The sequence below is a fragment of the Canis lupus genome, chromosome 25 (genome assembly GCF_003254725.2).
Source record: "Canis lupus dingo isolate Sandy chromosome 25, ASM325472v2, whole genome shotgun sequence".
NCBI lineage: Eukaryota > Metazoa > Chordata > Mammalia > Carnivora > Canidae > Canis > Canis lupus.
Window position 1 is genome coordinate 5,356,734 of NC_064267.1, and position 14,699 is coordinate 5,371,432.

The 14,699-nt window shown below is 31.0% G+C and overlaps 1 protein-coding gene across 11 annotated transcripts in view; it reads right to left on the minus strand.

Annotated features, from left to right (window-relative positions):
* Positions 1-14,699, minus strand: part of NBEA (neurobeachin) — a 674,158-nt gene that overhangs the window by 545,591 nt on the left and 113,868 nt on the right. For 10 of the 11 annotated variants that reach the window (XM_049101416.1, XM_049101413.1, XM_049101412.1 and 7 more), the window contains exons 9-10: positions 7,608-7,805; positions 6,862-6,995 (exon numbers count right to left, since the gene is read on the minus strand). In XM_049101416.1, the coding sequence (XP_048957373.1) occupies positions 6,862-6,995; positions 7,608-7,805 (332 nt within the window). Of the gene's footprint in view, positions 1-6,861; positions 6,996-7,607; positions 7,806-14,699 lie in introns of those variants that run through there. The other variant, XM_049101418.1, reaches the window with a different exon arrangement.

The following is a 14,699-nucleotide window of genomic DNA, read 5'->3' on the forward strand; positions in this document are numbered from 1 at the left end:
ATATAATCCATCATATCAAGAGGCTAAAAAAAGAAAAATGACATGCTCATATCCATAGATACATAAAAAGTATTTGACACAATTCAATAACCATTCATGGTAAAAACTCTTAGTAAACAAGGGGCTTTCTCAACTTTATAAAATCTATAAAAAACTTAAAGCTAGGGGCACCTGGGTGGCTCAGTTGATTAAGCATTGATCATGGGCTCAGGTTATGAACCAGGGGTCCTGGAATCAAGCACCGAGTCAAGTCAAGCTCCCCATTTAGCAGGGAACCTGCTTATCACTCTCCCTCTGCCCTTCTCCTTCCCCCGTGCTCATGCTCACTCTTCTCGTTCTCTCTCTCAACACTAGGGAGACTTAGTATTATAATCACTTTTCATTAGAAAATCTGGGCTTCTGAAAGTGAAGAGTCCAGCATATGGCAATAGTTCTTCTAAAAGTAAATAATATTTATTTTAGTTTTAGACTCTATGGTTATCATAAAATCAAAATGAATGAAGCATTTCTTTCTTACTTTCAAAAGGAACATAAAGACAGAAAAGTTAAATGAATGCTATTTTATGTGAAAAATAGCAAGATTATGACAAGATTGAAGTATCGAAGGAGAAAGGATATGGATATATAAAATAGAGGAAAATTAAGGCAATGAATTCACTAAAGTTGTGCTCATGGTTGCTGAGATTTCTGCAACAAATAATGTGCAGTTACCCCTTTGATGAACCAACTATATTGAACTTTGGAAGGGCAGCAAAGATAAGCAAAAGCTTTGTCTTTTACAGAGCAAAATTATCTGCTGTAAACTGAAATAGCACAAAGCAATATAGCATTAAAAATGGATTTCACTACATTTAAAGGAAACTTTTTTGTAAGAATTATTGTAAAAAGCAATCACTCAATGTACAAAACACTTTAAAATGAACTATAAGACACCAGTTTATTTGAAAACTCAATGAATCCTAAGTCATAATTCTAGAATAAAACAAAATATCCATTCTTCTTGACAGCTGACAAATTAATTAAATTGCTAACTCCATGGAGTATAAAGGACTTGCCTGACAAGAGGAAGCTATCTGAACATATAGTTTCCTTATGTTTCAGGTAGGATACTTAATGTATTTTATTTTTTACTTCTTAAAAACTACTTTTCACAGTAAATTCAATATAAATTCCATTTTAGTTTAGTTAAATCTCACTAAATAAAATATTAATTGCTTTTTTCTCCTCTAATAGTAGTAATACATATATGTCAAATATACATCTTGTGTCTGTTTTACTTCAAATAATTTAGTAAAATAAAAAAGGTAAACTAGCAAATATATATATTAAGAATTGACACATATACACCCTTTCTGAAAAAAATATAAAGGGATCTAATTCGATAGTTATATATTTAAAAATAAATACTTTTGGAAACCAAAATATTATATTCTACATATATTAATAATAACCTTCACAAGAGACACAATCATTATAAACAGATACTGATTTCACTTCTTTTGCCTACTGGAGTCAATCATGTACATTTTTTTGTTAGTTGGGTTAAAACAATGTAATAAAATTTTGACACTGTATGTATAATAGGTAACTTTTCCTGAACTTACAATCAGAAAACATGATTGGACAAAGGATTCTTAAGTTGCTTCAAAATGTTAAGGGAAAATCTGCTTTAGGTAAGCACTGAAATACTGAAATTTCCAGGCAATTTTGTTGGTTTACATATTACAGTAGTGCTAATCAGGACTTTACAATGAGGTTTTTATTTAATGGAACTGCTTCATTATTAAGGAGGTTATAAAATTCAAGATAATCATTAGAATAACTGATGGGCAAAATATATTTTAAGAAAAAAAATCTTTGGGTCCCCTGGGAGGCTCAGTCGGTTAAGTGTCCGACTCCTGATTTAAGCTCAGATCACGATCTCAGGGTCCTAAGATCCAACGCTGTGTCAGGCTCCAAACTGGGCTGGAGCCTGCTTGGGATTCTTGTCTCCCTTGCCCTTTGCCGTCCCTGTCCCTGTCTCTATTCCTCTCTCTCTCTAAAAAAATAAACAAAACTTTAAAAAACAAATTAAAAAAAAAATCTCCATTTAAGTTCACTAAACTAATTGCTGAGTCACAAACATTTAAATTACAAGAAGATTCTTAATGATAGTCACTGATATAAATTCCTTATGGGATTCTCTAAATTTTTTACATCTCACATTCCATCGAGCAGTCTACCAAACAATTTGTATCATAACTAAAAACAAAAAGAAGAGTTTCCTGAGAAAAATATTTATATACCTAAAAGAATTCATTTAAACTGCAACTTGAGATTGAATTTTGGTTTGTAAATTTTTTCAGAGTTAAAACAAAACTAAAAATAAATTTTAGTAATACAAAATTGTATCACATCTATAGGCTAATATTTACTGAGGAAAGAAAGAAAACACATTCAATGTCTACTATGTACCAGACACTATGGTAGATATTTTGCATATACTATCTAACTCACTTCACAGTCAGAAAAAGTTGGCATCATTAAAATCATTCCAAAGCTGGAAAAACTGATTCTCAGAGTTGTCCACCACAGTGGTTTTAGAGAGAGGGCTCTGAAGTCAGGCTTTCAGGATTAGGACCCTGGTTCTAGTCTACCACTTAACTCTTATGGCTTGAGGAAATTACTCAGTTTTTCTCTCCCTCATCAGCAGGAAGTATTAGATGAAATAATACAGTTACAGAGACTGGCACATAGTAGTATTCAGTAAATGCCATGTAGTACCACTACTACTACACACCCTCAAACATCCCCATTACCTAAGTTCAGATAGTATATAACAGAACATTGGTATGAGTCTTAATCTGTGACACAAAAAATGTCCAGCTCATTGCATCACACTGTCTCTAATGAGAATTTCTTGCTTAGTGTATTTTCAACTGTTTGATATATAAAAGCCTAATTATATCTTGCACCAGAAAACATTTTTTTTTTCAAAGCAAATTCTTCCCATGTCATACAAGGAAGGTTTGTTTTATATCACCTGAAGAATTTAATAACATATGTTCTGAAAAAAAGGAGGGTGGACCAAAGGAGAAACATATGTATGTCATTCATAATTTATCTGATCATCCAAATCAAAGAAAAAGGAAATTTCTAATTTACTGAGTCATTCTGAGATACAAAATACAGAAAATATAATTATTTCAAGATTGGAGGTATACTTCTTGAAATAATTTATTCATCATTTGTTCATTCTTTTTAGTCATTAACTATTTATTCAATGTCTAATGAAAGACAATTTGTTTAGTTCTTGCTTGCAATATTCACTGGACCAAGACTGATGAGTGCAATACAAAATAGTATTAGTTCCTGAGGAATGACAAAATATCCAAAAAGCTTTGATCACCTGGCAGAATTGCTCAAGGTGATCACAGCGCTTGAGAATCATTATGAATGAATGAAATCACAATGGTAACTACATATTAGCCTGAGTTACCATTGTGATTACTTATCAAAAACAGGTAACATCCAAACTGTTTGTGTTGCCACAAGTTATTAACTCAGTTCGATAATATTTATCTACTCATTTTATTGCTTTTATTTTGTGCCATGATAAAAGCTAAAACTACACATTAAAGAAAGATGATAAAAAGTGTTATCCCTAGAGATTTAAGTACTAATGGGCAGCTACCCAAAATCCAAAAACCAGCTAAAGAAAAGTCATCTTAAGCCCTTCCAGGATTTCTTTGACTAGGTGTTGGCTTCAGAACTTGAGTTAACACATCCTCCATTTTAATCCACTATATCTAGAAAATGGGTAGTTCAAAACTAGTTTTCATCACTACAACTGAAGTTCAAAATATAAGCCCTAATTAATTACTTAAGTCTCTACTGTAAATACTATCACCTACAGAAAGAAGTTTAAATATAAGGTAATATATAAGCCCATATTATAACAATCGATTTCCAAGATTAATGATATATAATTTTTTAAATATAAAACCGTAGTATTAGAGATACTCTTGTTGGTCATCCAGCCCATTGTCATCATGATAACAAATGCCAGCATGTACTGAGTCCTTACTATATTGATCTATGTATTTTACCATGGTTAAGCTAAATAATTCAATGTGCTACTATTACTGTAATTTTATAATGGTGGAATCTAAAGCACAAAATTGTTAACATATTCAAAAGTACACTAATAATACAGTAAACCTGAAATTTGACCCAAGTCTATCTAACTTAAAAGTCCACACATATAACAACCATAATACATAGCCTTCATGATAGAACAATGCCACATAAATTCTGCACAAAGCCTATTTTTAAAGGCTCCAGAAAATTAGATTATTCCTTGAATGAATTATTTTAATACTAAGCCCCCTCTATAGAGTAAAAATCATCAAGATTTATAAGGATAGTGTAATAGTGCCACCACAGAAACAATAAAAAGTTTTATAAAAAAGGACTACGAGTGGAAGAAAGAACACGGAAACTAAATGCTTCAGCTTGAAACACAGAAGACAGAGAAATAACTGATTTTATAGCTTAGCTCAATTTCTCCAAAAATTAAAAATTAGATAATATTATAATTGTTGGCATATGGTTATTATGTAAACAGATTTTCAAAAAAAGAATATATGTAATTTTCTCTGGAAATTTAAAACTTCAAATAGATTCTCATTTATCTAGAACAATTTAATAATAACTGAAAATAAGATGAGACATCCAAGGTCTCATTCATCTATATGAATTTATGATATAGCCAGAAAACAAAAAACCCTATTGACCCCTGCCCTACAGCTAAGGATCTAGGTTTTTCAAGTAGATGGAGAAGTTCCATTTAACTACTTGGTTTTAACATTTTAAAAGCCAAAAGACTATGTCACTGAAGCACACACTTATCTGTGATGGCCCCCTTCAAATTTTAAATAACAAAGACTGTATTACTAGTAGATACAACTGTCCACAAAACACCCAATCTCAGACATTAAGAGCTCTGACACAATTACGGCAAAAGTATTAAATAAGAATTCAAAATAGCACATAATTGAATTGCAGGGTAGTTTGGAATTGGATATGTATTATTCTTAGCGTCGTGATACTTATTTATATGTTTTCTGTTGGATTTAAACTAAGAACATATATATCACTGCAAATTTGAAGTTATTTATTACAGAGAAAAATTTAGATGATATAGAACTAAAACAAAATGAAAATAGAATGCTCACCCCTTACATTATCTTCTATATCCACGATGAAATAAATACAATTTAAATACCAAAATGTAAACATTAAAATGAGTTTTGAAGACAAGCAATGAAAAAAAAAAAAAAAAAAAAAACATGTGCCTTGGATGAATGGACCAGATAACCTGCTAAAATATGATTTTAGCACTAAGATTTTATAATGGCTATTCATGTAGGTATAAGTTATTATGATGGTTTTAATTAAAACATTTGCAAACTACATAACCTTTCTAATTTTTCTTCACAAAGCAACAAATTCCATTTCAGGTTAAAATAATTATGGACAATATTAATTCATAAGGAATATTTAAATTACACATGGGAGTTTTCTATGGACTACCTCATCTCCAACTACTTTTCATAGATCTTACTAAGTTTTTAATTACTGATTACAATGTATATAGGTTCACTTTGATGATAAAGAGCAAAACATTTTGAATTTAAGTCCAGAACTGAAATTTAAAGTTTTATCTTTCCACTAGGCTGATATGCCTCCCAATGAAATTATTTAAGATCTTATAGCAAAGTAGTACCACATTAGGGCAGGATCTCAAGATACCTTTTTACTTCAAGACTCCAACCTTTACACTGATATAAAAGAAAGCATGACCCATGTATTGGTCATATTTATATTCATATTTAAACTGTACATAAATATGGTCTCAATACAGGGATAATATTATTAGAATTAAAATAGAATTTTGTTAATAGCTTATTTAATAATGTAAGAAAATCATGTTACATTTCAATGGACTTAAAATTTTTCCCATATTTGCTTTATTCACTAGGTTTTCCAACAATTCAAAATTGGATGACCCATAAAAAACTTCATGTATATGTGTATATACTAGTGAAGCGCTCCTATACTGCTTCTGGAGTAAAAATGAATGTTTACCTATAGATTTTTCTCTTTAAATTCTCTAACATAGCAATGTACACAGTAAAAAGATAAAAAGATAAAACTTACATTTAACTTATGTAAATGATTCTAAGATATAAAATTGTATCAGCATTTGATACATGAGGTCTGTTTTAATAAAAACGAAGGAAGCTACAGATTTGTATGTGACATCGACCTAATGAGAAAATAACTAAATTTTTATATATACATGGATATCCCATGGGGTAGATTGCATTCTCATATATGAACTGTATATAAAAGAGAGCTAATATAAATTAAAATTATGCTTGTCTTTGATAACAGAATTTTAAAATACTAATATATAATATATAAACTATGTAAATGTTATCAACTACTGTTCTTCAGAATAAACTTTACCCTAGTAATTTTGTTTAAGCTGACAGGATTTCATGGATGATCCAAACCATAACCATTTCCAAAGGATAAGACTGGGACTAAATTTTTCCTCAATTTGTATAATAATCCCTATGCAACATCTGGTAAGAAGTTTTGATTTATTTTCAAGGAAGTCATTCCTTAATGATTATAAGTATCAGGTTTTAATATCATATAAATAGATATATGCCTTAGTCCTAAAGAAACTTTTATTAGTACTTCAGGGACAAAAACCAAATATTATAAAACATTTAGACAGCATCAACTATGCCAGGCATAATGTAAGTGTGTAGAAATTACAAGAAATTACACATTTTAAAAAAAACTTACCAGACAGTTGTTTCCACTTGACTGTCATTGAGCTGCCTATTGTCCAGTTGGGCAAAGAGTGGAAAAAGCACTTGAATCCCTCCAATTGAATGAATTGCACTATGAATTGAATGTGTTACTATAGCTTTCACATCCTATGTTCAAAAACAAAAATGTTTATTAAATTCCTGAAGCATAAAGTTATCATTATTTCCTTGTTCCAAATAACTTTGTAAAAAATCTTAAAAAACAGACATCTTTAAAGCCCTCAATTATAAAATTTTTGATTCACATATAAAATAAAAACTTGATTATCTCTGTAAATCACTTTTAAATTGGCATTTTAAATTGAGATTTTAATACTGAAAATATGAAGCTATAAATCAAAAACAATTTAGAATAAGAAATACTATTAGCAGATTTAAAGACATTCAAGTAATTTTTATATGGGGGTGTAATAGTAGTACATTCTTAAAGCAAGGTTTTTTTTTGTATCTAACAACTAACTATCTGTTCAGCTAGTCAACTGGTTTTATTTCAAAGGATATAGAACAGATAAGATAACAGAGCTGTCAGAATCCTTTTTAAGGAGACTAGTCCAGGGTAATGTATACTGCCAAAAAATAAAAATAAAAAAATAAGGGAGAAGGCAAAAATGTCACAGTACTAGAAAACAAAAAAAGAACTAGCAACTATAGAGCTATAGATTAGCTATGTTTAACGTTAATGCTCAATGAGAATATAAAACTAAGCTACTAATCACCTACCTGGAGCATTAGAGCATGTGGGGAATGCACAAAAATTGATGCATTTTCCTTTGGTGAGGATTCCAAGCACAGCTGAGCATCGGTGGCCTTAGCGTTATATGTAAATGCAATACTACTTGCAAGTTTCCCATCATACAGCACCTGTTTATGATGTTCTGCCAAATGAATGTCACTCTCAGATTTAAATTTGAAGGTACTCTGAAAAAATAAAACTAAATTAAATTCTCATTTAAAGACAACCTAATAAAACTCTCAAGTCTTAAAGCATAGAAATATTTAAGATAATAAACAATTTGTTTTGACCCTTTCAAGTGTCAGGCATTAGTCAGTGGTATTACATTATTTTGTTTTCTCACTTCAGTTCTATGAGTTAAAATTTTACTTATCATGTTAATAAACACACTTGGATCTTCATATCTTTGTTTTTATAGCATTTTTGATTATTTATAAAATATTTTATTAGAAAAAAATATAAAGCCAGATGTTATTAAATTTCTGGTAAAAAGATTTTGATTTAATGCCTAGGAACATTAATTTTTCTTGTTTAGACATTCAAAAGTATTTACATAAGTAAACAGTGCCTGGTACATGAATTACTTATATAGAAAAATGATTATCATTTAAGACTATGAAAAATATTTTTATGCAAAAAGATTTATGTCTCTACCATAAAAAGTATATCAACATATTGAGTAACAATACTATCCACAAAAGTATCAGAAAGTCATATTAAATCCAAAAGAAAAGTTCATTAAAACATATCACCCTTTTATACAGAGAAATAACAAAGATGTAGTAGCTGTAATAAGAAAGATATTGTTAGAAATGGTTGAAACTTCTGATAAAGACAAATAATATTTAACTTTTGCAACAATCACATGATATTATTATTATTATTATTTTCAATTTATAACTATGAAAACCAAATGTTAATGAAATTAAGATCTGGAAGGGATAATGCGAGGACATAATGCCATGTCTTTTGCTCAGAGTATTAATGGATTAATGGTGAAGTAATCTGGATTATAATCCAGGCTCTACCTCTAATTATCTCTAGGCCTTTATTTAGTGTCAAAGAAATCATTTAACTAATGTGGCTCCTTTTCCTTACTCTGATGTTACAGTAAGATTAAACCAAATGTTCCAAACTCAGATTTTTACAGAAGGCAAAAAGATATATGTATAAATTAAGCAGGCCTCATGGAGATTTCGTAAGACTAGATAGTGCATGTCCTGTCTCAAGGTATCCCTCAATGTTCTGCTCAAGTCAATTAATGCACCATGTTGCCAGTTCTTCAATACTTTCCAAAGAAACATGAACTCGGGACTTCCTTAAAAAAAAATCACATAATTTGTAATTTAATGTAAATATTTAAAAACCAAACATGGCAGGCCAAATTTAGCCCATTTTCTGCTTTTAAACTAGTATCCAGAGAGCCTTCCTTCCTTGAACCTGGGCACAAACCATTGATCGGCCATGTATCAAATACAAGAGCAACATGAATAAATGAAAATTTGTATTTGGTGATCCCTGGGTGGTGCAGCGGTTTAGCGCCTGCCTTTGGCCCAGGGCGCGATCCTGGAGACCCAGGATCGAATCCCACGTCGGGCTCCCGGTGCATGGAGCTTGCTTCTCCCTCTGCCTGTGTCTCTGCCTCTCTCTTTCTCTCTGTGTGACTATCATAAATAAATAAAAAAAAATTTTAAAAAAAATTTGTATTTATGTGACTATGGATGCCACTTTCTGTCTTCCAAATGTAAGCACATTTACATATTTTTATGTAAGAAAAAAGCTGACAAAATTACAGTACTTTGGATCAGATTTTGCTTCCTCTTCTCAATTAAATGGAATGTAGAACTTTATCTGCCACCTCAGATTTTCAAAATTTTTGAGTTTATATAACTAAAAAATTCACACTGTCCAATCTTGAGGTAACAGCTGGGCTTAAAACATGTTCTAATTTAAAAATAAAGATTATATTTCAGTCACTCTTGCACTAGAAAATAGGTGACAATTACAATAAAAAATAAATTTTTAAAAAGTTATATCTGAATGAAATTATGAGTTAACTATTAGGTAGCAATATTAGCAACATAAAACTAATTTGCCTTCATTGGTTGCCTTGGTGTTATAAAATAAACATTTTAGTATGTATTTCAGTAGGATTATACATGTTCAGAATGTTTAATATTTATTTTCTAATCCAATCATTTTAAAATAAAATTTGACAAATATACTAGATTTTTTACTTATATTGCAAAGCACTGATCAAAAGTAGATTTAATTACTTTAGAGGAATAAAATATATGAGTTAGTTTATAGAAATAAAAGTATTTAATTGAGGGAGTTTGGGAGAAGAGTATATATGACATTACACTGGAAAAGCCAAATGAGGAAGACCCAGACCAAATAAGGAAGAGGGGAGTCAAGGAGTTGGATGACCCAAGAGCAAGCTGGAGTTGAATCAAGTAGAGTAGTGGCGCTTCCTTATGTTGATGATATTATATGTAGGAAAGCAATGTGTAAATGATGGGAACAGCAACTGGAGAAAGTGGAACATATGCTCTAGCTAGTAGAGCTACCTTTTATTCAGGTTTTTTTTTTTTCTTTTTAATTTGACAAAAACAAAGGCAACAAAAGCAAAAATAAACCAGCAAGACTACATCAAACTAAACAATTTCCACACAGCAAAGCAAACCACCAACAAAATGATAAAGCAAGCTATCAAATAGAAAATACCTGCAAATCATATACCTGGCAAGGGATTAATATCCAAAATATATAAAGAACTCAACAAGTCAACAACAACAACAACAAAAAAACTGATTAAAAAATGGGCAGAGAAACTGAATAGATATTTTTCAATAAAAGACATACAGATGGCCAAATGGCACATGAAAAAATGCTCAGTATCATGAATTAGGGAAATGTAAATCAAAACCACAATGAGCTACCACTACACACCTGTTAGAATGGCTATTACCAAAAAAAAAAAAAAAAAAAGATATAACAAGTGTTGTCAGATATGTGGAGGAAAGATAATCTTTCTGTACTGTTAATGGGAATAGAAATGCAGCAACTATGGAAAACAGTATGACATGTTCCCAAAAACTTAAATACAGGGGCACCTGATGGCTGAGTGGGATGTGAGTCTGACTCTTGATTTTGGTTCAAGTCATGGTCTCAGGGTCTGAAATTAAGCCCCACACTGGGCTCCATGCTCAGCATAGAGTCTGCTTAGGATTCTTTCCCTCTCTCTTATCCTATGTCCTTCCCCCACTCATGCATACGCACACTCTCTCTCAAATAAATTTTTGAAAACTTGAAAAAATTATGTAAAAAAACTTAAAACTAGAACCATATGATCTAGCAATAGCAATTCCACTTCTAGATATTTATCCCAAAAACCATCAAGATTTACTTGAAAAGATATATATACCTCCTATGTTCACTGCAGCGTTATTTACAACAGCTAAGACATGGAAGCAACCTAAGTGTCCACAGATGTAGAAATGGATAAAGAAAATGTGATACACATATATGTATACAATGGGATGTTATTCAGCCATAAAAAAGAATGAAATCATGCACTTGCAACAACATACAGACCTTGAGGGCATTATGTTAGGTGAAGTAACTCAGAGAAAAATACTATATGACCTTACATATATGTTGAACCTCAAACACAGAAATTATGGTCAGAGGTGGAGGGTGGGGGTAGATAAAATGGGTGAACGTGGTCAATGAGTATAAACTTCTATTTATAAGATGAATAAATTTTGAAAATGCAATATACAAAATGTTGATTATAGTTAATAATACTTTATATTTGGAAATTGCTAAGAGAGTAGATTTAAAAGTTCTCAGTACAACACTAAAAATTATGGCTATGTGAAGTGATGGATGTGTCAATTAACCTTATGGTGGTAATATATACATATATACAATATATACAATATATACATATATCAAATCATATGTTGTATGTTTTAAACTAATATATGTTATGTGTCAATTACATCTCAGGAAAACTTGAAAATAAAGCTTTGAAATTTAAAAAAGTAAAATACTGTATTGTTAGTTTTATATAGTGCAATAAATAGTTAACAACATTAGGTTCAAAATGACTTAGACTTAAGTCTGAATCCCAGCTCTATCACTGACTAGATGTGTATCCATCCACAAGTTATTTACCTCTCCTATGGTATAGATCTAACAAATAAAATAGTAAGCAGAGCACTCTGAACAATACATGGACCTTTAAAAAAAAGCAACCGAAAATGGTAACTGTTATTACTGTGTCCTTTTCTACTTAGTATTATACAAATATTTCTCTATCTTCAATATTTTTTCATAAATATCACTCATAAAACATTTACCATAAATTTTATGTAATGGTATATTGCGCTTAAGACCGTGAACATTCAGATATCTGTAACATAGTTGGTTAATGAGGCAAAGCCTCAATGAGTAGAACCCTAATAACCCAAACTGGAATTACTTAATGTAAATATGAGAAAATGTTCCAGAACACTGCTAAACTCAACTAAATTAAATTTATCTAATTGCTACAAGAGGAGAGATTTGTTATTTTCTAATACTAATATCTAAAAACTTCACCAATATCAAGAATATAGCCATTTTCCATTGAAATTATCTAAGAATGACATACATATGGCAATACTTATTGTTCTTCTCAGTATCATTATGTGACAAGAGTTGCTGATTTTAATAGGTAATAATATTGCAACATTCCATGAATTCTATTTCCTGATGTATAAGAGAGCATTGCTACCTGTACTGTGTAGAATTTTCACTTCAAAATGAATAATCCATCTGGAATTCATCAAAATTAATTCACTCTAATATCTACATTTCCAAACTTCTCTAGGAAAATACATAAATAGCATCAATCCATTCTCCTGCTACAGTTTTTTTTTAAATAATACCAAATTACTGGAAAATCAAAATTCACTATTTTGATATTCAAAAGTCTTCAAAAACTTGGTTTCAGCCTATCATTATCATCTTCACATTCAACCATAAACTACGCAGCCTACTCTGTATTCTACTATGAAGCTACAACTGATGTGGACTAATCCATAGACACATCCTACTCTCCCTTGCTTCTATCCCTGTAATCATGCCCTCTCTCTCACATTCTATCATCATGTCCTGTTCATCCTCTGAAATTAATGTGTTTTTCAAGAACCTTAAAAAATTTCTTATTCGATGAAGAGTTCCTAAAGCTTTTGTAGCTGAAATTAATCACAAAATTTTAGTAGTATTTGCATTATATTTCCTTTCTGATATACATACTGACTTTTAAGTATAAACATTTACATCTATAATTATTCTCATAAAGAGTGCGTAAGCTTGATCATTTTTAATCTTTAGAGCTTAGAACACTTCCTTGAATATAATAAATATTTGATATACCTTATGAACAAGCTTAAAGAAAACAATATAGTCACAAACATGCCAACAAATGACATACGAATCAACACAGAAAATTCTGATACATAAAGTCAGTACTTCAACACAGTAGATAATTGTTCACCCAATCAAATCTTTTAAAAGATTTATCTATTTGAGAGAGCAGTGCGGGCATAATCTGTGTCAGGGGCAAAGGGAGAGAGAGACCTAGACTCCTCACTGAGCACAGAGCCTGAGCCATGAGGTTTGATCCCATGACCCTGAAATCATGACCTGAACTGAAGTAAGACACTTAACCGCTTGAGCCACCTAGGCATCCTCACCCAATCAAATCTTTAAAAATTATGATAATGGCATGTATAAAATTAGCACAAGTACCAAGTATCAGCACTATAGTAACTACAATATTTCAAATATTAAATAAAAGAAATGTATCACTGATATCAACCAATATCCAAAAGAAATATTTAACATAAGGATATTGAGAAACAGCTTATATCAAATTAAGCAATCATTTGCCAATATCAATTTTGTGTAATTCATTCTCCTAATATGAATAAATTTTTAACATGCATGCAGTTGCACAGAATGGATACTTTGATAGGCTAGAAATTTTAAAAATTAAACTGCGAAAGAAATCATTATAATATCATAAAAGATACACTTTGTAGAAATGATTTGGTTGGATACATGTATAAATAATTATCATCTAGTAATTCTATCTAGTAGAGTAAAACTCCAAAATTTCTATACCACTATTGCCATTCATTTGTATAATAATTACTAAGCACTTAAGGATGTGGACATAAACCTTTTCTCACTGGGCTAACACTCCAGTCTCAAACAACTACGTAACCTCTACTACCTCTAACATCTGCTTTCTGCTAGAGTTTATGAAGCCTCCCACTATAAATGTACAGCTCTATCCCCTGGCAAAGAATGCACAGGAAACCGTCAGGAAGACTTTTGTCCCTACCCCAACAGCTTGCTCCTGTTTCTGCACCCTGTTCCACATATTCTAGATATTTCAGCTGTCCTAAATTCTGATTTCAACCTCCTTAACTCAGCTGTCTCCAGAGCTGGAATATGTGGAAATATTTTTATAAGCCCTAGCCAGATATCAAGGATAAATGCCAACCTCATCTTAAATATATTCCTACTCTCAAGGATATCAGACCTGCAGTATGTGTATTGACAAAAGTTAAAAACCAGATGTTTTGTAATTTTGCCCATTTTTATAGTTCTATACAGTATTATGGCACATTCAGTACCAGTTACTCCAGAATGGACAAAATCAGAAATCTGGTTGAATGTTTTCTGAAATTAATTAATTAAGACAACACTTACTTCTGGTCTTTTTTATTTTAGCCATTCTGACTAAACGTATAAAGTGATATCTAATTGTGGTTTTTCTTTGCATTTCCCTGATGATTAGTGATGTGTCTGTTTTCATGTGTCTGTTGGCTATCTGTACGTCTTCTTTGAAAAAATATTCATGTGCTCTGCTCATTTTTCAATTGGATTGTCTTTTTGGTGTTGAGTTACATGAGTTCTTTATATATTTTGGATATTAACGTCTTATCAGATATGTCATTTGTGAAATTCTTCTCTCATTCAATAGAGTGCCTTTTCATTTTGTTGGTGATTTCCTTCAC